The sequence below is a fragment of the Sus scrofa genome, chromosome 9 (assembly GCF_054392235.1).
Source record: "Sus scrofa isolate SSC_HxYL_T2T_F1_AM1 chromosome 9, Sscrofa_HxYL_maternal_Yorkshire_Landrace_v2.0, whole genome shotgun sequence".
Taxonomy (NCBI): Eukaryota; Metazoa; Chordata; class Mammalia; order Artiodactyla; family Suidae; genus Sus; species Sus scrofa.
The window spans coordinates 49,789,019-49,813,934 of NC_139391.1; the positions used below are offsets into that span (position 1 = coordinate 49,789,019).

Below are 24,916 nucleotides of genomic sequence, written 5' to 3' on the forward strand. Positions count from 1 at the left end.
ACCACGATGGGAATGCCCAACTTCTTCCATCATCACATCTCCTATCTATCTTCTCTTCCCTCTCTCTTTCCCTTACAAAGACTCCTGTCATTGCATCTCTTCAATTCAAGATCCATGGCTTAATCATATCTATAAAGTCCCTTTTGCCATGTAAGGTCACATATTCATAGGTTCTGGGGCATCTTTGGGGGCTGTTCCTCTGTCTACCATGGCATGTGTGTGGAAGAACTTTGTGTGTCTCCTTAGTTCACAGTAGTTTTTATAGAATAGAAATCTCCTAGGCTTTCATCCGCATTGCCTATTGTTTACTCCTCAGTTGTGTCTTACCACTCTCACCATTCCCAGACCAGGCACCACAGAGTTATAGCTAGTCTTAGCTGAGTGCCAACTGGGTGGAGACGTTAAAAAAAAATTTTTTTTAAGTATAGTTGACTTATGATGTTCTGTCAATTTCTGCTATACGGCAAAGGGACCCAGTCATACATCTATATACACATACATTTTTTTCTCATATTATTATCATGTGCTATCACCAGTGATTGGATATAGTTCGCTGTGCTATACAGTAGGACCTCATTACTTATATATTCTAAATGTAATAGTTTGCAGCTACTAACCCCAAACTCCCAGTGAGACAATATTTTAAACATTTTACCTGTAGATTATTTTGTTTATTCCTTATAACAGCCACATGCCATAGGAGCTATTATTATCCCAATTTAACAGATGAGAAAACTGAGGCACAGGGATTTTTTTTTTTTTTTTTTTGGCTTTTTAGGGCTGCACCCACGGTATATGGAAATGCCCAGGCTAGGGGTCGAATCAGAGCCACAGCTGCCAGCCTACATCACAGCCACAGCAATGCAGCCACATCTGTGACCTGTACCACAGCTCATGGCAACACTGGATCTTAACCCACTGAGCGAGGCCAGGGATTGAAACTGCATCCTCATGGATACTAGTTGGATTTGTTTCCAGTGCATCACAGTGGGAACTCCTGGGATTTTTTTTTTTTTTTTTAAGTTGCCCCCAATCATGCAACTAGCTAGTGGTAGAACTAAGATGAAAACTCCTGGCAGGAGTTCCCGTCGTGGCTCAGTGGTTAACGAACCTGACTAGTAACCATGAGGTTGCGGGTTCCATCCCTGGCCTCGCTCAGTGGGTTAAGGATCTGAGCTGTGGTGTAGGTTGCAGACGCGGCTAGATCCTGCATTGCTGTGGCTGTGGTGTAGGCTGGTGGCTATAGCTCTGATTAGACCCCTAGTGTGTGGGAACCTCCATAAGCCGCCGGTGCTAGAAAATACAAAAACAAACAAACAAACAAAAAAAACCTCCAGGCAGTCTGACTCAGTGTGAGTTCTTAACAAGTACCTGCAGTATTGACATGTAGCTGGTGTTCAGTAAATTTGGATGAATTGCAGAAGGACACTTAAGGTCTAAAAAACAATGTGATGTCCCTGGATTATACAGAACTGGGGTCAAGAGGGCAACTTGGCTTGCCGGTTGGTTTGGTCTGTTATTGGGCCCCTACCAACTGCAGTGTGAACGTGTTTGGCTGTCCAGAGATGTGATCTGGAATTGCAGTGATGTTATCACCCTTTTTGAAAGCACACATGCATGCATGTGTGTGTGCTACCCATCTTGGTTGCAAACTATGAGAAGATCGGCCTAGGATTGCTCTCTGGAGTTAGTAGAATCCCTGCCAGCCACCTCTCCCATCCTCCACTGGCTACTGCAAATTGAGCCTCTTCAGTTGGAACAGGAAGCATGCTCTTATTCCTGTGACCTTGATAAGGGTTCCTGAAACAGACTGCGTTGTGCTTTGCCCAGTACTTGAGTTTGTGGTCAGATGCTCAACAAATGCTCAACAAATGTTCAAAATTCCTATTGTGCTTTGAACAAGTTGCTAAACCCCTCTAAGCCTCAGTTTTCTCATCTGTTAAATGAGGATAAGGTATTTGCCTCAAGGGATTGTTCTAATGATTAAATGAGATAGTACATAGAAAAGAGTGCAGAGCCCAGCTCTTAAGTGCATAGTAAACCATACTAGATTCAGTGGGTAGGATTACCAGCCTGGAGTCACAGTGCTGTGTGGGGCTAGCAAGGGGACGCCGAGGGTAAGTTAGTAAGACACATTCTAAATCTTTGGTGAGAGTGCATTTCCAAGTTCACGCCCAACATCTTGAAGACCTGGGGCTAGGAATAGTTTAAATATTATTCATTGCTTTGGATACGTGCTCTGAGGAGGGGCAGGGAAAGGCGGGCAGCTGGCTGAGGAATGAGGAATGGCCCTTTTCCTCAATAGGAATCCAAACCACATCTCTCTTACCTTCCTCCCCAAATCCGCAGAGCTGCTCTCCTGATGGGGAAGAATCTCGGGAGGAGGTTGGCAGGGGGGCCTGTGGGAGTCGGCTTGTAGGTAGGCCCTGAAAAGCAATGGATCCATCAAGATGAGTTTGGTAGGAACCTCAGACTCAGCAACTTTGGGATTGCAGAAAGTGTCTGGAGTTCTCATCTCCCTCCGAATGTGAGATCCCAGGCTCACAACTGGGCTGTTGAAAGAACAGCTGTACCCCTTTGCTCTGGCTGTCTCAGGTGCCCCCAGATCTCCAGATGTCACTTCATCCATCAGGCAGGGAGGCAGCAAGTGGGGTTGTCTTGTTAAGGCTGAGGCAGCCCACCCAGCAGGCCAGTGGGTGGGGCCGCAGGGCAGAGGAAGAGCCACTGGACTCCAGGAAAACCACTTGAGCAAGGTGGCCTGTATCGCGTGTGAGCAGTGAAGGCTTTGGAATGGAATGACTTTCGGGAGACCTCAAGTAAACAAAGAAGGTTGCTGTTTGCTAGGCAGCGGGCTCGGAGAGATGCGAAGGATAAGAGAGGAAATCTCAGTTGAATTTCTCATTTATTTCTCCTTTCCCGCTGATGGAGGCCGGGGAACTTGCCGCTGCTTTTCTGAGTTGACCTGGGAAACCAGAAGGGTGGGGCTGCATCTGCTTAGCCTGAAGAAGTTTTGAAGAACAGGGAAGATGTTTCAGCAGGGCAACAAGTAGATTCTATGAATTCAATGAAAATTTTCCTGAGCAACTTTGTGCCAGGCACCTGGGACTTCTGAGACCCAGTCCCCATCCACAAGGAGCTCCCAAGCTCTCAGGGAGAGACTCAAGCGGTGACTTTGGTACATAGTGTGATGAGATAGCGAAGGAGGGCAGGTCTCTCTCCTCTAATATCCCGAGGGCTGTGTCATGTGAAAAAGGGATGCTTCGTTTAGGGACTACTGTAGGTAGGTGGTTACAGTTGCCCGGGTACTGATTTCAGTTCACCAGAAAAACAACTTTTGGAAAACGGGGGGCCTGGCTCTGTCTCCTGAAGCCATATTTCCTCTCTCGGGTGGTGATTGATGATAACCCAGTTTCCTTATCAGCCTCCTCAGAAGGACTCAAGAGTTCTAGGTTGGAGTGGAGAACAGATCTGAAGTCCCTGGTGGTGAGGCTGGGCCAGCCTAGGAGCTGAGCTCCTCAGGGAAAGATATGGAATCCGAGGGTATCCTTCAAAAGCTTTCAGATGGGGTCTTTCACAGGCCTGATTCTCTCCACAGCTCCAACAGTAAAACAGAAAATCTCTCCTATTTAAATAGCAAGGTGGTGAGTTCCGTTGTGGCTCAGTGGTTAACGGACCTGACTAGCATCCATGAGGACACAGGTTCAATCCCTGGCCTCGCTCAGTGGGTTAAGGATCCAGCGTGGCCGTGAGCTGTGGTGTAGGTCACAGACGGGGCTCGGATCCCGCATTGCTGTGGCTCTGGCATAGGCCGGTGGCTACAGCTCTTGATTAGACCCCTAGCCTGGAAACCTCCATATGCCGCAGGTGTGGCCCTAAAAAAGAGAAAAAAGAAAAAATAGGAAGGGGGAAAAAATGAAGCTTACAGAAGGGAAATGCATACAAAACTTTAAATAGTATAGCTAGGTGGTCCCAGAAGCGTGAGCGTGAAGATAGAAGCATCTGGAAGGAAGCTCACTGACTTCCCTAGGTATTGAACAGCCAAGACAGAGGAAGGGCTGTTGGTGTCATCCCACAGCAGGGGTGTGGCACCTTCCCTCCGAGCCTACTGTCTTCAGAGTGTCTGGGAGCCGTGTCTCTGGGATTCTCTGAGGATCTGATTCCCAAGCTTCGTCCTTGGAGCAGTCCCAGCAGGGTCGGTTAGAAATGGATGATCCACACACAAGGGCTGAAGGGACCTGCAGTGACCTACTGAGGAGTGGGGAGAGGGCCTCAGAAGGGGGAGCCTTGACGCTCATTGGCTGGGCGAGTAGTACTCATTGAGGTACGCTGGCCACAGGTAAGGCTCAGGGCATGAGATCCCGAGCCATGATGAACACTGTAGGTGAGACAAATGGGCAGACGCTCGGAGAAGCAGCAGCAAGCCAGATATGCAGGGTCCAAGTGAACTCATGTAACCGTGCAGGGGCAGAGCAGCCACCACAAGAAGGAAGAGAAAGAACCGTGAAGCTAGAGAGAAGGGGAATGAGGGTGGCTTTGAGTTTATTAATAGGCTTAGGAGACTGGGGTTTTCAGCAGAGAGAGAAATTGCCTTAGGTCAGTCTTTAATTTCTTGCAATAGAAATTTTAAGAAGCGCTGATGATCTCTCTTCCTGTTGTCATTGCAATTTCTGATGATGGAGAGAATGTATATTGCAACACTTTTTGCTAAAGAATCTAAGGCTATTTCCTTGTTTGGTCCCCTATGCTCTGGAATTGCTTTTTCTGCAGAAGGAGTGTGCTTCTTTAAAACAAAAAGAAGAAGATCATGATAAAGGAGGAAGTACTGTCATGTCCCTTCAGCCTCTCAGCTCACTACTGGATGCCTGCCAATACATTGAAGCATCATTTTAGAGCTGAATGCCAAGGGTTCCGCATGCCTCTCCTCCTTCCACTGATTTTCTGTTCATAGGGCTGTTTTTTGTTTTTGTTTGTTTGTTTGTTTATTTCAACACACATTCTTTTGACCCTGCACCATGTCGGGGTCAAAACAAACACATATAAATAAAGAATGGCTACCTTAGTGCTCCCAGTTTAAAAACAAAGAAGTGATCAAATTAGTGTATGTTGCCCTCTGCTACGGGTCTAGAAATAGCTGTAAATGATGCTTGAGATACCACACAGGAGCAAGGGAAGAGCTCTACTTGGGGTTCCTTAGTTCTTCCAAAGATCTGGATATTGTCAAGGCAATTTATATTAGGTCCTCAAAGGTGCTGGAGGTAAATACTGTTTTCTTAAGAAGGTATTTGTTCAGAGCAGCTTTAGGTTCAGAGTAGAACTGAGAGGAAGGTGCAAAGATCTCTCATATCCCCCCTGCCCCCACACAGGCACAGCCTCTCCCACAATCAGCATCACTCATCAGGGTGGGACATCTGTTACAGGTGAAGAACATACCTGACACACCATAATCCCCCCAAAGCCCAGGGATCCCTCTTGGTGTTGAACATTTTATGGATTTGGAGAAAAGTGTAATGACATATATCCATCATTGTAGTGTCCTATTGATACCGGAAAGATGATACTGGAATCCGGGTTCTTGTTCACGGCAGTCGGACACTGAAGTCCTCGAACACACAGGCAGCAAGCAAGCAAAGTCTTTATTAAAGGAAAGCAGATAGCTCCCAGGGTTGCTGGGAGGGGGGAGAAGAGCCCCCTTTCTCTATTGTCCTATAGGGGTTTTTACTCCTTAAATTTGGGGGCGGTACCAACGTGGGGTCCAGAGAGTTGTGGTCTTCTCCCATTGGTCTTACTCAGTTACCCATATCAGTCCTTGTCCAATAGGGTATTAGGGGTGGAAGTGTCCCGTAAGTCTCATAGTTTCTTTGACCTTTTCTTCCCGTAAACTGAGTCACAGGGGATTAGGGACTCATGTCCCTCTGTGTGTAGGTAACTCCCTATAGTAAACAAGGCCTGTGGGGATGTTACTCCCTGGAGCCCTTAAGCCACAAATGTTAATCAGTGGCCATATCAAAGAATGCATGGAAGCCCATGCTCCTACACTGACGACCTGAGTTAGTATTCTGCCTCACTATGGAGTATTTTCACTGCCCTAAAAATCCTCTGTGCTCCACCTGCTGCCTATTTATCCTTCCCTCTCCTGCAACTCCTGGAAACTACTGATCTTTTATGGCCTCCCTAATTTTGCCTTTTCCCAAATGTCACCTGGTCGGTATCATCCAGTTAGGTAGCCTTTTCAGAAACGCTTCTCTTACTGAGTAATATGTATTTAATGTCCCCACCCCCGTCTTCATGGCTGGATAGCTCATTTCTTTTTAGCACTGAATAATATTCCCTTGTCTGGATGTACCACAGTTTATTTATCCATTCACCTATTAAAGGACATCTCAGTTGCTTCCAATTTTTGCAATTATGAATAAAGCTGCTGTAAACGTCTATATACAGGTTCCTGTGTGGATGTAAGTTTTCAGCTGCTTTGGCTCCGTTCCAAGAGACAGGGTGGTAAATACCATTTTTAATCCTCTTTGTCGTGTGTGCCAGTCACTGGCCTTAGCTCCTTAGAAACACTACGGCACTTTTTGCTGGAAACCTATGCAGTGTTCTTAATAGACCCATTGGCATGAGAAAATGGAAGCTCAGAAAATTATTTAATATGCATTTAAGAGGCAGAGCTGGGTTCCCAACACTAGCTTTTCTGACCCCCACCCCCCACCCCCCACCAAAGGCCTTTTCTTCAGAGAATGAGTCAGGGCACCTCAGTTTCTACTTTACTGGTTTATTTTCGTTCCTGGATCACAGCTTGAAACTTACACACAGAGCTCTCTAGCACCCTGACTGGCAAATAAATGTTACCAGCAACCCAGCCAGCTGTCGTTTCCTGTGTTTATAGACCACATAGCAGGAAAGTGTTCGAAGAGCTGCTCCGAGTGTTGTGTCTGCTTCTCCATGCGCAAGTGTGGATGCCGCTTCTGGGAGGGAGGCTGGTGACGGGATGCTCAGTGCCAGGCGGCAGTTCCCATTTGGTGGGGATTTGGGAAGGAAGGTATACGCCCCTGCGTGAGGTCAGTCTTTGTTCTGTTTGGTCTGACACTACGTGGTCTCAAGAAATCAGCAGACTGTGAGGTCCGAGTTCTAGCCCTAACTCCTCTGTCCATCTGTCTTGTGACTTCGGCTAAGATGTCTATATCTGCTTTGCCCATCTGCACAAGTTAGTTCTCTGAAGTTTCCATGGTCTCTGAGAAGCTGAGCACCGTGTAGTAGATCCGTGGGCCCCCGCGACAAACAGGATGCATTCCTGACCTTCTGAATCCCTGAGATTAGGAGGGGGGTAGATACGGAAGTGGCGGATGGTCCCCAAGCAAAGACATACCACATGCTGCAGCTCTGTTTCCTCCAAGCTTTCAAAGGACCATCCTGGAACTGCACTGCATTTGGAGCTTCTTAATTAGAGACAGATCTTACATTTGTGGTGAACTTCCTATGTGCTGTTTTACTCTTTTCTCAATCCTGAGGGGATTAGTAGGTAGTATTTCCATTTTGTAGACCAGAAGAGCCAGACAGAGCATTTTAAAATGTATCCAACTAAAAAGAAAAGTTTCGAATTCGTAAGGGCAGTACCAATACCCCACAGCTCCTCTGGCTTCAGAGCCATGTCTTTCTAGCTCACCTAACAGCTCTTTGAAGATTTCATTGTAGGTTTCAAGACGTAGCAGATCATTCTTCCTCTATTGAAATGACTTCTGTTTCTTTCACCTGGCCGTGTTTCCAGGTGTCACTATCAATCAGGAGGTGATCACAGTCTGGTTGCTGCCCGTCTTTCTAGTCCCTTCTCTCCCCCTCTGTGACACTCAAGTTCCTGCATTTTCAACACTTTGGGTCTTGCTCAGATTTGTTAATGAATTGACAAATCAGCAAACGCTTTCTTCCTGGCTGCCTTTTCCTCTTAGGTGCAACAGTATAAATTCTTTTCAAGTATGTTCTCCTTTGAGAAAATTCTCAGATCGTATTACCTGTTTCTCATTCCTCCAGCCACCTCTCTAGTCCCATCTGGAATCAGAATGTGTGAGTGTGAGTGTGAGTGTGTGTGTGTGTGCACACGTGCGTTTGTGCTCACATGCTCACCACCACAGTACATTGATATGCCCCAACCCACAACTTTGTTGGAGCACTTTTCTTATTAAATCATCCTAGTTAGGGTCCATCAGTCTCCCAGACTAGACTGTGTCTCCTTGCGGTGATAGTGGCCTGGTTTTTCTATGTCCCAGTGCATCCCAAGGACTCAGTTCATTCATTGTTTTCTTTATTAACATTTGTTATTCCCAGAGTTCCCACATTTGTGGCTCAGTGGGTAAAAAACCAACTAGTATCCCTGAGGGTGCAGGTTGGATCCCTGGCCTGGCTCAGTGGGTTAAAATCCTGAGTTGCCATGAGTGACCTTGGTGTGGGTTGCAGACCTGGCTCAGATCTGGCATTGCTGTGGCTGTGGCATAGGCCAGCAGCTGCAGCTCCAATTCAACTGCTAGTCTGAGAACTTCCATATGCTTCAGGTTTGGCCCTAAAAAGAAAACTTGTTTTAGGAGTTCCTGTCGTGGCTCAGTGGTTAATGAATCTGACTAGGAACCATGAGGTTGCAGGTTCGATCCCTGGCCTTGCTCAGTGGATTAAGGATCCGGCGTTGCCGTGAGCTGTGGTGTAGGTTGCAGAAGCAGCTTGGATCCCATGTTGTTGTGACTGTGGTGTAGGTTGGCAGCAACAGCTCTGATTAGACCCCTAGCCTGGGAACCTCCATATGCCGTGGGAGTGGCCTTAGAAAAGGCAAAAAAGACAAAAAAGATTAAAAAAAAAAAAATTGGCCTTGTGCTGGGTATTAGGGAGACAATGACGAGCAAAACTGACTTGTCCCTGCCTTCCTGAGCTTAGTAAAGTTTCATTGGAGGAAACTGAAATTGATCAATTTTCTCCTTGAAAGAAGGCTACTGTCTTAGTCTGCTCAGGCTGCCTTAAGAAAGTACTGGAGTTCCCTGGTGGCCTAGTGGTTAAGGACTCAGCATTGTCACTGCTGTGGCTCAGGTAACTGTTATGGTGTGGGTTCAATCCCTGGCTCAGGGACTTATGCATCCTGTAGGCATGCCCCCCCCCCAAAATGTTACCACCTACTGGCCTAGGAGGTACTTAAACTATAGGCATTTATTTTCTCACAGTTAGAAAGCTGGAAGTCCAAGATCAAGGTCTGGCAGGGTTCAGGTTCTGGCAAGGGCCCTCTTCCTGGCTTGCAGACGGCTACCTTTGCCCTGGGTCTTTCCATGGCCTTTCCTGGGTGGGTGCTAATGGGACTGGGGTGGGGTGGGGGGGAGCTCTCTGGTTATTTCTTGTGATAAGGACACTAATCCTATCAGATCTGTGCCCTACCTCTGCACCTTATCTAACCCTAATTACCTCCCAAAGGCCCCTTCAGGCTGGAGGCTAGAGATTTAAGGATTCAACATATGAATGGGGTAGGGACAGTGACTCCTTTGCAGCTACCACTGACCTTCTGGGGAGAACACCTCTGTGAATCTAATGCTGGAGATTTTAGGAGAAGGGGTGGGGAAAGTACCAGAGAGAGTAGGTGGGGCATATTCCAGGGTAGTTTGTGGCTCCTTCCACACACTGTCCCTCCTGCTCCAGCCCTCTCAATGAGCTGGGGTGACAGAGGGGGCCATGCCTGCTAGCCTTCTTGCTGAGTACAGCCTACATCTGTCTAACCCACATTCCTCTGGATTCGGGTGACCAACAGAGACAGAAGTTGTAAGAAATGAGAAGGGAAATGCCTGCAGCCTCAGAGAGAAGGTGGTGCCTGCTGTTATCTCTTTCCCAGGCCTTCTCACAAACCACTTATCAGTACTTTGCACAGTCAGTCCCGGGATGACTGACTCACTGCTGTGGGTGCTGATTCTGCCAGCCCTGCTGCTGGGACCTGCTGCACTGGAGGCCAAAAGGTGTCTTTTCGGGAGCTGCTCCCTGAGCTTAGAAGTTCTCTGTGCTCTGCAAAGTGGCAGCTGTGGGAAGGGGCTGTTACTCCCAAACCCTTGAAGAGTTTCAGAGCACAGGCTGAATTTCCCTCTCTTTGAGATGCTGTGGAACTAATTCCTCCATCCATTTCCGAGGCATGGCTCAGGGGAAAGAAAACGCACACCTAGATTCTGAAGGTATGGCCTCTAGTCCCAGCTTGTCACTTGATTTTCTGGGTAATCCTGGGCGATTCATTTGTCTCATTTGAAATAACGTGTATTATACCCCCACCATGCTCCAAGCACTGTGCTTGGTCAGTGGATGTGTAGAAATAAACAAGGAAACTTTTGCTTTAAGGATGTCAGTGTCACAGTCCATGTGATTCAGGCTTCGAAGAAGAGCATGAAGTACGAAGGGACATCTCTAAAGCACCATTTAGCTTAGCCCCAGAGAATTTGGGAAGGTGCCTTTCAAAGGGGGTGCCACTTAAGCCAAAGGACAAGAAGTTGGACAATTGGACATGTTGAGTGGAGGGACAGAGAGAGAAGAGGATGTTGCAGGCAAAGCGATCAGGGTGTGTGGATAAGAAAGCACAGGCATCGGGGAGCAGAAAAGCCACATGTGTGCACACATGGAGTGTGTTTCTGGGGATGTTCCTGAGATTTGCTGGGGGCAGTAAAGCTGGACAGATGGGCAAGAAGCACACTGCAATAAGCAAGAGTCTGTCTGAGTTTATTTGGAAGGCTCTGAAAAGGCACCAAAGGACATTTTGCAAGTAGATGGCATAACCAGATTTGTCTGAAAGAGCCTAGCCTCACCACACAAAATGTGGTCCCCAGACGAGTGACTTTGGCATCACCCAGGAGCTTGTTAGAAATGTAGCCTCTCAGCTTCACCTCCAATCCACTAAATCATAATCTACATTTTAATAAGGCCCCTAGGGGGTCCGGTATGTACCTTTAAGTTGGAGCCATATTGCTCTATAGTAAGGTCAACAAGCTTTGTAAAGAGCCAAAGAGTAAATATTTTAGGTTTTGCCAGCTAGTGGTCTCTGTGGCAACTACTTAGCTTTGCCTCTGTGGTGCAAAAGCAGACAGACAATATGTAAACAAATGAGGTGGCTAGGTTCTGATAAAAGCTTATTTATAGACACTGAAATTCAAATTTCATGTAATTTTCACCTGCCACAAAATATTCATCTTTTGATTTTTTTTCCAACCATTTAAAAATGTAAATACCATTCTTAACTGGCAGGTAGTACAAAAGTAGGCAGCAGGCTGGATTTGATCATGGGCTGTAGTTTGCTGACCCCTGAGCTAAGAATTCTGGTCCTCAGCTTTCAAATAATACTTTCTGACCTTTATGCTTTATTGTGAAAAATCCACTGAGTTGGGAATGACATCTAAATGAAACCTTTCTTTTTCAGATGAGGATATGGAGGCCCAGAGAGGGAAACTGACATACTCAAAGAAACATAGCTACTTACTGGTTAAGGCTCAAACACAGGCCTGCTTATTTTCAAGCAAATGCTCCAAGCAAAAGCTTGTCCCCTGCTCTAGGTATAACCAATTTGAAAGAGTAAGAGCCCCACTTTTTTTTTTTTTTTTTAACCCACAACTGCAGCAGAGTAAGGAATGCTTAAAAGGCAAATTAACTTTTTCTTTCTGTAAGTTACAATTAGTTAAGGGCTTTTTAATGTCAAAGCTATTTTGACAAAGCCAAATACTGTAAGCCGTCTGTGCTGGAAAAATGTATTTCACAGAGCAAAATCCTGAAATAAGATATCAAAGCTCTTTTTTTTATTTAGCAAAATTGAAGTTAGATGAGGTGCTACTCCATAACAAATGAAGTTTGGCTAGATATTTCATTTGTACCTATTTGTGGGTACAAATGAAATCTTTGTTTAAATCTTGCTTGTTTGCAGGAGTTAATATCATTCATTATAATAGTTGTTTAAAAGTATAATAGAATGAATCCATTGTTTGACTTGTTTTCTGTCCAAAACTAGAGGAAGTCTAAGGGATTCTTACAGCAAAATCCAGGACACTATAAGTTAAAAGGAAAAAAATCCACCAATAAACTCCACATTCTCCGTAAATACATATCCCTAGCTGTGGCCCTTTCTCTCATTTCCTTAGTTAAATAGAAACAGTAACTCACAAAGGAGTTTTTGCCCCCTTGTACCTCTTGTGCTTTGTTTCTGGACCCAGGAAGATGATGATGAGGATCAGAATACAGGTCCAGGATAAGCCAAACTGAATACTCCACTGGGAAATCACATTGCAGGACGTCTTCCAGGAACACGGCTGAGCACACTTCTAAATAAAGCTGGGCCCGGCCAGATGGGGTCCAGCCATCGTTGGTTGGGTGTCTTGTTCCCTGTTCCTTGTTCTTTCACTACCGTACTGAGCTAGCGCACTGCCCCCTGCCCCAGGTAGCAGGCACAGGTTCATACACGCAAATGCGCATACACACGCATGCGCACATACGCATGTCCCTCTTGGGAGTTTGATCGTGGCAGGGTTGCAGAAAACTGTGCTCCTACGTGGAAGCTGGGAGAAGCCTGTGCGGTTGCTGAGTGCGGCAGGGGAGAAGGCACAAAGGACAGCCATTGTTGCTGTCACATGACAGCGCTGGGTCAGGGATGCGCTGGACCTCAGCTTGGGAAACCTCAAGTACCCAGCATGGCAGCATCGAGACTGATTCATCACTTTCCTCCCAGGTGGCCCAACTGTCAGAACAGCATCCTGCTACTCCTCCTCTCCAGCCTCCTTTCTCTGTCAAAAAAGGGACCAGTGGGAACCAGCTGTCCAGATAGAGCCATAAGGGGAGCTCAAAGGGCGAGTGTGGAGGAGGGCTGAGCACGAATTCTCCTGCTGGGTTGGAGCCTGCTGACTCACTTTGAGGCCTGGAGCAAATGGCTCTTTCTTAAATAATTCATTATAGCAGTTTTCATTTATTTAGTACTTGCCTGTGTGGATGCTACAATGGAGCCAGCATTCAGACCCAAGTCTCTGAGCTGCTGCCCCGCTGCCTCTCACCGTCCCAGGGGAGGTCCCCTCTCAGCCTCACCAAGGGTCTCATTTTGGAGATGAGGATATTGAGAGGTTCACAGGATTCACAGGTCCCAGCTGTGGGGCAAGGAGGGATTTCAAAACTTGCGACTTCCAATCCCAAGTTCTTCCCAGTCTGCCTTTTCTGGACTTTTCTTCTTCCATAGGAGAAGTCAAGATATACCTCTCCTTTCCTTTGGTTCCCAGAGCCTGAGAGATACATCTCTATTTAACCAGAAGACCCAGGGGTCTGCCGCCTCTGGCAGGGCTGGAGGAATCACCCAGCCCAGGAGTGGCCAGAACCTAGTACTGCTCTGTCCTGGCAAAGCCTGCTCTGTAGAATTCATCAGATCAAAAACCGAATCAAGTACTGATTTTTAAAAATCTTCATGGAGATTTTCAAACTTCTCTAAAGGCACTAAGAATACTGTAATGAAACAACATATAGAGCCATTTCTGCCTGATGTTATTTCATCCATACCACTCACTTCCCAAACTATGGCTCCACCCTTCTCCACATGATTTTGAATGAAGTTCCCTGGCATATCATGTCATCTATAAATATTTCCATATATGTCAGTAAAAGAGTATAACTCTTTTTAAAAACCACAGGATCATGATCACACCTGAAAAAGAAATAATTATGAAAGAGTCAACATTCAGTCAGTGATTACATACCCTCTATTACCTGATACTGTTTTTACCAAATACTTTTGTGCATGAACCAGGATTCAAATTAGGTTCCTACATGAATTGACAGATATGTCTCTTAGTGTGGCTGCCTGCCCTTCTCTTATTTTTCATTTGTAATGTTTTGGTTGATGCGAGTAGTCGTATGTGTATAGTTTTTCATAATCTGGGTTATGCTGGTGGCAGACCTAGAATGTTCTGGAACATCTTTTTTTTTTTTTTTTGGAAACATCTTTTTCCGATGTTTCTTGTACATGTATAGTCTGGTCAAGAGGAAACTATCCATTTTTAACGTAGATTTTATTTGGATGAAAACCTCACCTCACCAGGACCTCCTTCAGCCCATCTACTGCATTGGCTATGGATACATGTTTGGCCAGTGAGATGCAATCTTGTAAATAAGCCTTTATTGAGTACTTACCATGTGTCCCTCCATGATACTTAGGTTTTGGAGGATTCAAAATCGAATAAAGCATAGCCCTGGCCTGGGGATGCTCCTCCTCTCGTGGGGGACAGACCAGTAAGTCACGGATGATGGTGTATCATGAAAGTGCTGTGTGGAGTTACGGAAGCCAGAGCTGCAGAGAAGGGGGGCGTTGACCTCACTGGGTGATGGGAGGCTTCCCGGAGGAAGTGATCCACCATGAGGGATGAAGTATGAACAATTTTAAAACTGAAATTATTTGTTCAGTTTTCGGCATTTGGAAAAATGGAGAGGAACTCAAAATGACACAGGCTTTTAAGATTTCAGCCAGAATTCCAAGCCAAGGCTAGAAAGCCTTCTGTAACTGGAAAATCATTTCTCTGGATCTCTCATTCCCTCCGTACTCTGGCTCCTAAACATGTCATCATGCTGTGACTTTGCCCAGAATATAAAGAACCAACATCTCTTCACGTGCCCCTGGTCTGAAACTGTGTATCTTGTCCTGCTGGAGACCCTACCTTTTTTCTTTCACTCATGCCAGTATTCTCCCTGGATTAACACTGAGTTTGCAGCCAACAGGGCTGCAGCTTCAAAACAGGAAAACGGGGAAAACAAAAGCCTATGTGTGCCCACTGTGGGAGCTCGACGTAGCTTGTTTTGTGTTTGCTTGCTTGCTTTTTCTCTGCCGACTCTCTTATTGGAATACAGCTTCCTGAGAGTCAGGACCTTTCTGCCTCCTTCACCCTGATGCTACTGTCTAGAAGAGCTGGCCAGAGCATGCGCTCCAGAAATATTCCAGAATTAATTAATTAGTATGTTCATCTTTGTCCACTCCCTATTCTTACTTGGGGTGGTGTTTCCCTCCCCACATTTCCTCCTGCGAGCACTCCTGATTATAAGCAGAAATTGGGTTATTAGGAGTTCCCGTCGTGGCTCAGTGGTTAACAAATCTGACTAGCATCCACGAGGATGCAGGTTCGATCCCTGACCTTGCTCAGTGGGTTAAGGATTGGTCATTGCCGTGAGATGCGGTGTAGGTCTCAGACGTGGTTCGGATCCTGTGTTGCTGTGGCTGTGGTGTAGGCCAGTGGCTACAGCTCCTCTTGGACCTCTAGCCTGGGAACCTCCATATGCCAAAGGTGTGGCCCTAAAAAGAAAAAGAAAAAAAAATTGGCTTGTTAACATGCGGGGTCTCCTGACCAGACACATCCTCATGATAGCAATGGCCCCTCTGTTGTAACAATGTACCACAGTTTACAAAGCATTTCTGTTTTTAATGTCCTACTTGAGCTTCAAAGCAGCCCTGTTAAAGGGAAGGGGGAACAGATACTGTTCCCACTGTTTATCAATGAGGAAACAGGGGCCCTGGGAGGCTGAGGGAGTGACATAAAGTCGCAGGGCAGAGTGAGCAGACACTCACCCCAGGCTTCCTGGGCCTTAAACCAGGGTCCCCCCGGTGCAGCATGCTGCAGGCCACCAGGCCCTTCTCTCCCCTCTGCTCATGGAAAACAAAGACCTACCAGGAGCAGGGTTCCTCCCAGGCCCCCAGCAACCCTCCTGGGGAAGTCCCATCCCAACTTCACCCTTAGGGGGCACACAATATTCGGGGCTGCTTATATGCCCAGTGGAAAGGCAGACAAAGCCTAAGGGGATCCAGGAGAAGCACACTCCCCCGCCCCCACCGAGAGCTGAGTTGTGCCAAGTCAGAGAAACTGGTTAACACATGACCTAGGAAGCAGCAAGACTCGTGTCCACTCTGAGGAGGCACAGGGCCCTGCCTGACTTCAGGGCCAGAGCTGGGAGCACTGGTTCCCCTCCTGGAAACTGGGGGCCCCCTGACTGCAATGGTCCATGTGTAACAGAGGTCGAAATGGTGCTGCGGTGGTCTCGAGGTTCAGGAAACAATAAAACATTTGGGGGTGGATGTGTGCAGGGTGAGTAAGGCTTGGCCATGATGTACAGGGAGGGAATGTGGCCTTGGAGGAAAGGCCACCTGGGCACAGGAGTAGAGCTGGGGGTGGTGGACATTGACAGGAGAGTAGAGACTAGAATATTCTGTGTCCTTCTCCCTCTTCTGCCAAAAATGCCTCAGTAGAATAACTAGTACAGGCATCAGCTTCCTCCCTTAATTCTCTCCTTCCCCCACCTCCACTCCCTGTGCCAACTAATCTCAGACAGATCAGCTCTCTGAATGAGCCCGACTTTTCCTTAAGTAAAATGAAGCTCTCTCCTATTTTTTATACCTCCGGTGAGATGAGGGGCAATACATACGAAAAGTTGAAAGTTTATCCCAAGCCATACAACGGATAGGTGGTCTTGATACCATCAGCCTCAATGCAAGGAATGTCTAATAAGTACGATAAGGTCACAGCCTAGCCAGGTGTGTGTTACACGGTGGTGTGCCCTCTGTGTGGGATCCTGCCTGAATCTCCTGTGGCCATGATGACTGATGAGATGGTGTGGCGCTTTGACTCAAATGAAGCTTCCATTTGAGAAGGTCTCTCACCACGCTGAGTTTCCAAGGGAAGCTATGTGCTCTGCTCTTCTTTGGGGGGACAATTTCGGAACTTGTGATGGGGAGAGGCTGGGTGAGGAGGGGCTGGGAGAAAGACATTAAGCACTAACTGCATGTTTCCTCCTATTTTTTACATGTTATCTTTATCCCTTTCAAGAGCCCCTTTAAACCCATTCTACAGATGGGAAAGGTGAGGATTTGCCCAGTGTCACTCAGTGAGTAAATGGGATTATGATTCTAATTGGTGTCTGCCTGAAGCCAGAGCCCATGCTCTTTCTTCTACACCTCAGAGTCTTGCCAATTCTCCACGACCATCTTCCTCGTGCTCCCAGGTCTCCAAGCAGAGAGGATTTTCCAAGCCATGAATCCAACGCTGTAATGCCTCCTCCCTATCCTGATAACAAATGCCTCTTTTAAACAACTGCTACTATTGGAAATAACGATAGCAATGGTTGTAATAATGGAGCAGAGAGTGCTCATGAATTTTGTTTTATTTGGCGGTTTCATTTTGGGTTCACTGCCTGGCTTCTCTGGGACAATAGTGATCTGGGCCGAGTGGTGTCCCAGGTGCCGCAACCTTAAAGAAACTGTTCCTCTGCCGTGAAAGTCTATTCAATCCCACCCTCATGCACCACATGCCTGTGGAAGAAGGGGAGCAGCTGAGGGGACCTCTCTGTTCTAACTGGGAAGATGTTTATTGTATAGAAACTGAATCTTTTTGAAAGATGCTCTAGAATCCAGACACCAAGTGGGATGTGGATGGGATTTGCTTATTTGTGATGGGCCTTTAAATAGCCCCACAGTTTAAAAAGTGATATATACTTAGTATGTAAATATAGAAAAATACAAAGAAGAACAATACTATATTATATATCATTATATATCAAAGTTGGGATTGTTACCTAGTAATTAGTTGCAAACATTTTCTATCATTAATTATTCTCGCATGATATCTCATACATTTCTAGAATTCCATTTGTTGAATACACCATTTAATCAATTCCCTATTTTTGAAAATTTCTGTGTCCTGAATAACAGAGTGAGATGAAGAGCCTTGGTTTTCACTTTTGGTAAATGGGGGATAATAATACCCATTTCGAAGCACTGCCATGAGGAGTCCATAGAATAATACATATAAAGTACTTAGCACAGTGCCTGGCACAGAGTGAGTGCTCCATAAACAGTGGCTATTACAATTAGCTTACTTTGCATCTGATTATTTTCCTAAGTTAAGTACAAAAAAAGCAGAATTATGTTCTCAAGGTTTTCGAGGTCTGTGTGGTTTAACTGTGTTAGCCTATCTGAAGGTCAGTGGAAAGAATGTTACACAGGAAGCCCCTGCAGCGTGTCAGCTCAGCCTCATAAGCCCATCAGGTAAGGCAGCCACCGCCACATAGGTGGGGTCGTGCTGTCCCCAGACTACCACTGTCCCGAGCATCCTGGCCAAGCCTGGGTTTCTAATGCACCTGCATACTCAGTGGCCCAGCAGCTGGTCAGATTTAAGTACATGCCTATGGGAGCCAGTGAGAGTTGAGTAAAATTGTCCCTCCCTCTGAAACTCATCCTTGTCCCATTATTCCTTGTCTTTGTGCTTTTTTTTTTTTTTTTTTTTTTTTTTTTTTTGCAGTTTAGGTCCACACCCGAGGCATATGGAGGTTCCCAGGCTAGGGGTCCAATTGGAGCTACAGCTGCCAGCCTGCACTCCAGCCACAGCAACACAGGATCCAAGCTGTGTCTGCAAACTATACCACAGCCTACCACAATGCTGGATCTCTTTGGGACTTAAAATTTTTTTTTATATAGTGACACCTGCAGCACATAGACGTTCTGGGCTAGGGATCAAGCCGGAGCTGCAGCTGCAGGCTTATGCCACGGCCATACCAATGCAGGATCCGAGCCACATCTGCAACATACACCACAGCTTGTGGCAATGCTGGCTTCTTAACCTACGGAGGGAGGCTAGGGTTGGAACCTGCATCCTCACAGACACCATGTTGGGTTCTTAACCCGCTGAGCCACAATGGGAACTCTGCATCTTTGTGCCTTGCAAGGAATGGTGGCTTAGTGTGGTGTACAAGGCTTGCGTAATCATCTCTGCTGTTGGCAGTGGATTTGCCTTAAGATGTGACGTCCTAGTGGGTCCGATGTGTCATCTTGCTCTGTATGTTAGCAGATATTATAAAATTTCAGAGCTAAAAGGAAACTTGGTGACACTTGGGCCCGATCCCTTTATTTGTGTGAAAAGCTGAGGCCCAGAGCATTTAAATGATTTGTTCAAGGTTGTAAAACAAATGAGTAGCAAAGCCAGAACCAAATCCCAGGTCTTCCGGATCCCTCTCCATTCCAGAATTTTTCTCCCTGGATCATGCTTATTTCCAGCAAATGAAAAGAAACCCAGGAGTCAAGGTCATGGCTAACTTGTTGTCCAGATACATCTGCCTCTCTTTTCAAAACGGGCTGTTTCTCCTGAGAGGTTCATCACCGGAAAAATGAAACCACATGGTTGTATGTTCCGCCCTGAGCCTGGGCTGGACCTTTCCTGCAGAGGATTCTGTTAATATCATCAAGAAGCCGGAAGGCACTTTTATATGGTGGTTTTTATTTCTTTTCTCCCTCCTAAATTTCATACAAATATTTGAAGCTGATTTTTGTAGGAGAAAGTTACTGTTTTCTGGACCAAAACTTCTGTAGCCGAGTGGCATTTCTCCCACTTCCTTGGGTGCAAACTGAAGGAAACTGCTCTTTGTCACCTCTGAGGCTTTCAACACAGGACTTTGAGTGAAGAAAGAGCAGCCATGGCCCCTTCTCTGCTGCAGAGGATGTAGTTTTTTGCTTTTCTTTCTAGGGCCGCACGTATATGGAGGTTCCCAGACTAGGGGTCAAACCAGAGCTACAGCTACCGACTTCTGCCACAGCCCCCACAACGCCAGATCTGAGCCATGCCTGAGACTTATACCACAGCTCGTGGCAACACCGATCCTTAACCCACTGAGTGAGGCCAGGGATCAAACCCTCATCCTCATGGATACTAGTCGTGTTCCTTATTGCTGAAACTCCGAGGATACAGTTTTCAAAACAGAGTCAAGATTCTTTCCCTCCCTGGTACAGCTGGATTCTCACTTTGTTCTTCAGTCAATTTAAAGTTTAAAATCTTTATTTAAAAAGTGTTTTTATTGAGCTTTCAAAGATTCTAGTTCATCATCTGTTATCTCAGTAGCCACCCACCAAATGGCAAGAAAATTCCCAATTGTCAAGCTGTGGATTATTTTACAAATGAAACAGAGACACCTCTGGAATCCATGAAAGGCTGCCCTGATTTGCCCTCCGCTGGGTAAGAGAGGAGCGGGTGAGTTTGCCCAGTCCCATGGCTCAAACAAGAGGCTGGGTGGTCATTCTGTGGCAGGGCCTTGTGCTGTGGACAGGGCCTGCCTGCTGGCTTAATTGTGCTCTCAGAGGTACATTCAAAGCTACCCACAGCAGGCCCTGGTCCATCTTCCCAGGCCTGGGCTTCTGATCACCAAGGAGGGCAGTAGGTCAGAGTAAGGTCACAGATCAGGCTAGAGTGAAAGTTAAGAATGTCGGGGTTTCTCAGGGTTCATGTCTTGGCTGGGCCACTTACATACCCTGGACAAGTGACTCAATCTCCCTAAGCCCAGATTTCCTCCCCTGGAAATGGGCCTCAGTAGCCGTCATTACCTCACAAGGCTGTGGGGTAACTCAATGAGAGAATCCTTATAAAGCACATGGCAGAGAGCAAGCACTCTATAAATGTCAGCAATCAACTTAATATTTTTTGCTTTTACTCCAGGGACTTTTGGAACTGATAAGGGGAGAGAGGTGAATAGAAAACTATTTCCTGCTAGTCATTAAATCCTCTCTTCAGGAACTATTTAACAGTTATGCACCAGACACTCTCTAGACCTTGGGAACCTAAAAGGAAGATGCTCAGTGTCTACCGAATCATGGCAGCATCAAAACAAAGAACGGCTCTGGGATGGGGCAAACCCAAAGGTAAACGTGAGATACACGGGGGGCGGTCATGGGAAGGACGAGGAAGGGCTGTCACAGCTGGCTTGGGGAATGGGCCCCAAAAGGCTTCTCAGAGCAGGAACATGGAAGGGAGTTTGCAATAGTCAGAGGGACACTGGGCAAAGACCCATGGACACCAAGACGCAGAGGAGGGAAAGGCAGGATTTGTCTCGTACAGCCCGAGCAAATGGGGAAATAGCCAGAGACACGTGCATTCAAAACCAGAGATAGAAGGCCCCCTTTCAACCCTCAAGGAGTTTAGAGACCCATGGAGAGGGAAGGACAAGCGAGTCTGTGATTATCGTGTGATCATCGCAGTGATGGGGGTTCTCATTCCGTTCTCACGCTGAAAAGGATGGTGCCTCTCAGCAGCAAAACTTGAAGGACAATGACACGACTTAAGGACAAACCATGGGGACAAAGGATGAAGAGAAAGGGATATGACCTTAGACCAGAAGGTCTGAGAGTAGACGAGCTGGAGGAAGGTGGAGGGAGGAGGAAAGCTACTCTACAAAGGGTGCAGGTGGAAAACGGCGTGGAGGTCCTTGGAGAAGTAAGCCTATAGGTGTGTCTGGAATAAAGGAGGATGAGGCTAAGATATGCCAGCATGAGCTCATTCAGCAAATATGTACTGAGTCCCCCCCCTCCCGGGGATTCTTGTGGAATATTCTAGGCTCTGGGTAGAGGACCAGTCATGAAGTGGGCCAGGGAGCACAGATGGCGTTGAGAGAACCATGGTGTCTGATCTGGTTGGGATGCAGATGTGACAGGACGAAAGAGTGAGTCCCACGGTGATGGGTGAATCCTTATCTGATTCTGAATACAAGGGGGAGGGTTTCAGCTCCGAGATCATCAGTCTTTCATACCTGCCCTCATACTTGTTAACCTCTCTTTTTAACAGAGATCTATAGGCCTCGGGCTCAGAACTCTTACAGGCAAGAGTGTGTAACTAGAATTTAGTAAGATTGTTTTGTCTTTTTAAAAAGCATTTTGATAGTTTCTGTTTATGGCAAGTGGTCCTAGTTTTCCACTTATAGAAGTCATATCAAGTTGTCTCTAAAATGTGTTTGAGTTAAAGTAAATGAGTTATTTTATTATTATTATTTTTTCTTTTTAGGGTTGCACTCATGACATATAGAAATTCCCAGGTTAGGGGTCAAATCAGAGCTATAGCCGCTGGCCTACGCCAGGGCCACAGCAAAGCCAGATCCAGGCTGTGTTTGTGACCTTATACCACAGCTCACAGCAATGCTAGATCCTTTACCTGCTGAGCGAGGCCAGGGATCAAACCTGTGTCCTCATGGATGCTAGTCAGATTCATTTCCACTGAGCCACGATGGAAACTCCCATAAATGAGTTATTTTAAAGAAAAATCCTTAAATACAGTAGCATACAGATGCAGATAACAGCAAAACTAACGAGTTGATCTAGAAAGGGCTAGAGTCTAGGAAGCACTGTCTTTGCTAATGGGAAGCCCTTGTAAGCGCTGGGAAGAAAGAGCAGCTGAGAGCCTTGTTCAGATGGGGGGTCTTTGGGTGCCAAAGTTAAGTACATCATGCTGGTTTGGAGGTCCCAGCTCCTACCATAGAGCTTGGCACTTAGCTTGGGCTTAATTGGGGGCAAACCCTTCCAACTAATTGCTTTAAAATCCAAAACTTGCATTTATTCCTTCAAGTTCATGCACAGCTGTCATCACTCAGTTGCATAGATGCTTGGAAGGAGCTGGAAACTCTGGCATGATCTGGCAGCCTATGGACAGACAGGACTTTCTGTACTTGGGTCATCAGGCTGGAGAGTGTGTGCACCTGGGTTTTTGCCTGCAAACAGGTTGCGTTCCCTCAGCTTTGTGTTGTGATGACACCACCACTCCTCCTGGGACTGTCCCCTTGGCTCCTGTGGTAATCCCTCCATTATTTTCAGAGCACTGATACTCAGAGATGGTGGATGCTGATAAACATCTCAAACACTGTCACTGTGTCAGTAGTTCTAAGAGACTTTGTGGTTTCTTTCTTACTCTTGTAAAAAAAATTTTTTTTTCACTACCCAGAAGCATTTCTGCATGTCATGTTTTATGTATTATGTATCTTAGTGCCTTGGCTATGTCTTTTGGATCCTCATTTACACTGTGCTTCTCTTGCTGGAGGCCCAGTAATGCTCAGGAAAGATAGAAAAAAGAACTGCCTTGCAGCACTTTGGCATCAGTTCATTGGTTCCTGCAAACCATTGCAATGGGGGTTTAAAATGAAGTTTTCAAATGCATCATTCAGAGCCACCCATAGTATAGAGCTGATGGGAAGTTACTGAACAGACACACTGAGCTTGTGGCCCCCAGCTTGATGACCAAAGGATTTTTAGTTCCTCTGTTCTAAGCAGGTGGGATTTTCACCCTAATGATGACACATTCCTACAAGGCATTATGTCACAAGATACATATATTTGAAAAGACAGCTAAAGGCTAGATCGTGACCTGCATGTGTGTCCGTGTGTTGTCCAACCTTCCTTAGGCCACATTCAGCATCATGGCTGGGCCACAGCAGCAGTGCTGGTGACTGCACGGCCTCTGGCTTCCCGTCCGCACAGAATACACAGAGAGCAGCCCAGTCAAGGGGAGGCCTGAGTCTGTTGACAGACGTTTCTCCTTATCTTGTTTTCACATCAGTTGCAACACGCTGTCTGTTCAGAACAAGCGTGGGTGGGGGTTCCTCCTGCCCTGCCCTATGTTAGCTGTTAAAATAAGGGGGTGGCTTATCATATTGTTTTTCAAGTTAAAGATCAGGCCACCAGTAGTTGGTGACTCCAGTGGGGCACTGGAGGGGCTTGTGGATTGCAAAGGAAAACCCGCCCAGCTTTGGGGCGGGGGTGGGGGTGGGGGTGGGGGTGGGGGGGCACATCAACAATCTATGAGATCGTCATTCGATGTTGGAAATGAGGATGTGGGAGAAGTTTGAAGTTTAGTGTGACTGCTCAGATCGCCTTAGGCAGCTCTCGAAACGTTTAAGCTACATTTTCCAATGCATATATTAGACAAATTTTCAAATCAGTCGCCAGGAATCGTGGCAGGTACCTGACCACTAAGATTCCAAATGCACTTTTATGTATATGATTATTCCCCTATTGCAGATGAGAAAACTGAAGCTCAGAAATTGCAAGAAAATTTTGACCACAAGTTGTGTGTTTTTTGGCTAGTGACTAAGGGAGCTAGAAATCACCCCCAGGTCCACCATCCCCTAGTTCTGGGTCCTTTTGCCCCCACCGTTCAGCCTCGCGTTTGTTTCCATCTTTTTTTTTTTTTTTTTTTTTTTTTTCACATTGACTTGCCCAGCACCTCAAGGTCTTGATAGTTGAGGTTTGTGGGGGTGGGGTGGTCATGTAAGATCATTGGGGATTGAGTCATTGCATTGCACCTGGATTCACAAGGTCACAGCAATTTAGAGTTAGAATTAAGGAAAGAGACCAGCATTTGCACAATATTTGCTATGCTGGGAGCTTCACCGATCAGTGACCGTGCAAGAAGGTAGGTACTTTCATACCTCCTCCCTTAATCTTCCAACACCTCCTTGAGATGAGGTTTCTTATTCCCATTGGATGGTTGAGAGCATGGGAACTTGGAGATACAAAGTTGCCACAGTTGCATAACAAGTAAGTCAGGGAGCCTGAATGTCAGCCTAGGTTTGTGTGACTCCAAAACCAGCCAGGTCCCACCCCCACAAGCCATGGATGAGGAAACCAGAGCTGTGGAATGAAGGTCTGTGATGATCTCATGGCAGAGCTGGGTCTCACCAGCAGCGCCCTAGGTCTCTTTCCAGCTCCCCCTGGCAGACGTCATCTCCTAGGGTTGAGGTTTTCCTCTGTCCCATCAGAGGAAAAGCTGGCAGCATTACTCATTCATGCCCCTGGAGTCATGAGAACTTTTTTGTCACAATTCACACCAGCCCTTGATATATACCTCCTAGTGCCCTTCCAGAATCCTCCATGCACTTCATCAAGGATCTGACAAAAGTTGTTTGCAAATAACCCTGATTGACTACTGACTTGTCCAGTTTCTCCTTTCCTTGCAACAAGATAGGAAGGAATGGCTTATGAGACTCTAGCAACAGAGGGTGGCAAGAAGCCAAAGCAGAGTAAGAAGAAGGATGCACCGTACGGTGAAAAGAGCACCCACAGTATGAGAGACCGGGGGTGGGAGGAGATGTTAAGTAGGCACCAGCTTCAAGGGCACAA

General features: G+C 46.5%; 1 protein-coding gene across 4 annotated transcripts in view; it reads left to right on the plus strand.

Annotated features, from left to right (window-relative positions):
• The window catches only part of UBASH3B (ubiquitin associated and SH3 domain containing B), a 141,684-nt gene that overhangs the window by 13,074 nt on the left and 103,694 nt on the right, over positions 1 to 24,916 (plus strand). For 2 of the 4 annotated variants that reach the window (XM_084976382.1, XM_084976384.1), the window contains exon 1: positions 9,974 to 10,181. The exons of the other annotated variants lie outside the window; for them this stretch is intronic. In XM_084976382.1, coding sequence (XP_084832508.1) covers positions 10,142 to 10,181 — 40 coding nt within the window. In that variant the 5' untranslated portion in view covers positions 9,974 to 10,141. Of the gene's footprint in view, positions 1 to 9,973; positions 10,182 to 24,916 lie in introns of those variants that run through there. 4 annotated transcript variants of the gene reach the window in all.